The 1,934-nt window shown below is 33.5% G+C and overlaps 1 protein-coding gene across 1 annotated transcript; it reads right to left on the reverse strand.

Moving 5' to 3' along the window:
- Positions 1-347: 347 nt before the first annotated feature.
- Positions 348-1,153, reverse strand: LOC126795688 (uncharacterized). Its single transcript, XM_050522469.1, has 2 exons — positions 977-1,153; positions 348-823 (listed from the first exon to the last, which is right to left on the reverse strand). Exons 1-2 carry the CDS (start codon positions 1,151-1,153, stop codon positions 518-520), a joined length of 483 nt encoding a protein of 160 aa, XP_050378426.1. The 3' UTR covers positions 348-517.
- Between the last annotated feature and the right edge of the window lie 781 nt (positions 1,154-1,934).

Here is a 1,934-nt window from a genome sequence, read left to right on the forward strand (position 1 = left end):
GAAGTGAAGGGTTTTGAAGGTGATGGGATTTTAAAATGAAAGGACTTTGGGAATGGATTATTAAAATGACTTGTTTGGGTGATAAAGGGGATTTAATCAAGGAATTTATAAATATAATTATTTTTAAACTAGTAATTATTTTCTTTTAACTAAATTATTATAAAACATGAAAAAGTTTGTGTCACCAAATAATTCTAAAAATGCAACAATTAAAGTCTCCGTCACAATTTAGATTGCATCGTACTTACATTCATAATATTAAAATGTCGAATGTTCTAAGAAAGATTGATAACATATCAAACACAACAACAAAAACATATAAATTCAAAAAACAATTATGACATTGACTTCAATATAAATTGGCTTTTCTTCTCAATTAGAATCTTCTTCAATATTTGAAACTTTGTGGGATTGTTGACAAACACCTCAATTGCTCTCCACCGAAGATCTTCTTCTAAATCAGGTATTCCCATCAACTCTTCATAAACTTCATCAACTGTCACATTTGCACTCTTCTTTAATGTTGAAACCATACTAGATGCCATTTCTTTGATTGGAGAAGCCATTTCGGATACCGCCACTTTTTTTGGGTGCGGTGTAACTGTTGAAGTAGAATATTCGGTTTTCTCTTCAAACTATCATCTTGGAAACTTCCTCCTATTCCACTGAGGCTAACATTGTCCTCGTCAATGCTCATAGTCTCATTTGCATCATCAGCATTTTCAGCCCCATAACCGGTTGCTCTATCCTTCGCACACAAGTCTACAATATCATCCCAATTGACAATTGTCTTGAATCGATACTTCGAAGCCTCAGAGTGTGTCTGTCATGAAAAACATGTGAAAACAAGATAATTCAGCTTCAAATTTAAAACATGAATTTGCAAAGTGATAATCAATGTAGCTCAATATAAATAGCTTATTAAAGTAACTTGAAAAAAAAAAAAGATATCAGAAACTTGGAAACAAGATCATACCTTTGCATATTCACTCCACACATTGTCGTCATCCACGGTTATCATCTTACGTCCACTATCCCAATTAAAGCCACTTTGACTTAAGATATCAGAAACTACTCCATATGTCTTTTTCCACCCTTTCAGGTGGTTTTTGACATTATCTTTCGTCACAAATACGTTATATATGGTTGACATCTTCAATGCAGCCGAAGTGAATACTTCAGATTTCCACCCACCATCACCTTTGTGGCCTTGTTATCTCTCACTTTTAAGAATATCGGCCAATGTAATATCCATTTCCGGATTCCATTGCAAGTATTTGCTTCCATCATCTTCTTTTTTTATACATTTTTGCTTCTTATCCTTTCATTTTTTAGCTTCCATTCTTAGATTACTGTTGAAAAAAAATAAAGAAATTATGTAAATAGGAGGCATCAGCAAGAAACAACAAACTAGTACTTCCACAATGATCATCTTATTGGATGAATCAATCCTATCCACTATAGAACCAAGAATCCCCCGGCGAAAAGAACATTACTCAATAAATGGACTCTAGCAAATAACCCCCAAAAAGTAACCCTAAAATTAGCCTTATCCAAACCTCCTCCATCTCCAGCCCACAAAAATCTCCAAATATATAATACATGATGTTCGTGTGTGTATTCAACTCATTTCCATCCACCTTAATTTAAAAACTGCATCCCAATGAAGATTTATTTTTTGTTCTACCATCAAAACCATGTTTTTTTTTTCACACAACAAATTCATTAGAGAATCAACCAGCTTATGGCAAAACGTATGAAAAGATTCAAAAACAGCTTCACAGCATACTGGGTATTCAGGAGGAATGCAATCAAAAGCCTCCCATCATTTTTTACTTATGATGCAGCAATTAAGAAAATCAATCCAAAAATCATCATTTCTGAAATCTAAAGTATTTCGGCCTAGTAAATCATGCAACCAGAAATCCAACCAA

This window comes from Argentina anserina, chromosome 5 (assembly GCF_933775445.1).
Source record: "Argentina anserina chromosome 5, drPotAnse1.1, whole genome shotgun sequence".
Classification (NCBI taxonomy): domain Eukaryota; kingdom Viridiplantae; phylum Streptophyta; class Magnoliopsida; order Rosales; family Rosaceae; genus Argentina; species Argentina anserina.

What these genes read in the sequence shown, in the direction of transcription:
- LOC126795688 (XM_050522469.1), bottom strand. Translation starts at nt 1,153, where the DNA reads ATGTCAACCATATATAACGTATTTGTGACGAAAGATAATGTCAAAAAC. An exon ending in TGTGGAGTGAATATGCAAAG is followed by an intron (nt 824 to 976) that starts GTATGATCTTGT and finishes TTTTCATGACAG; the next exon opens with ACACACTCTGAGGCTTCGAA.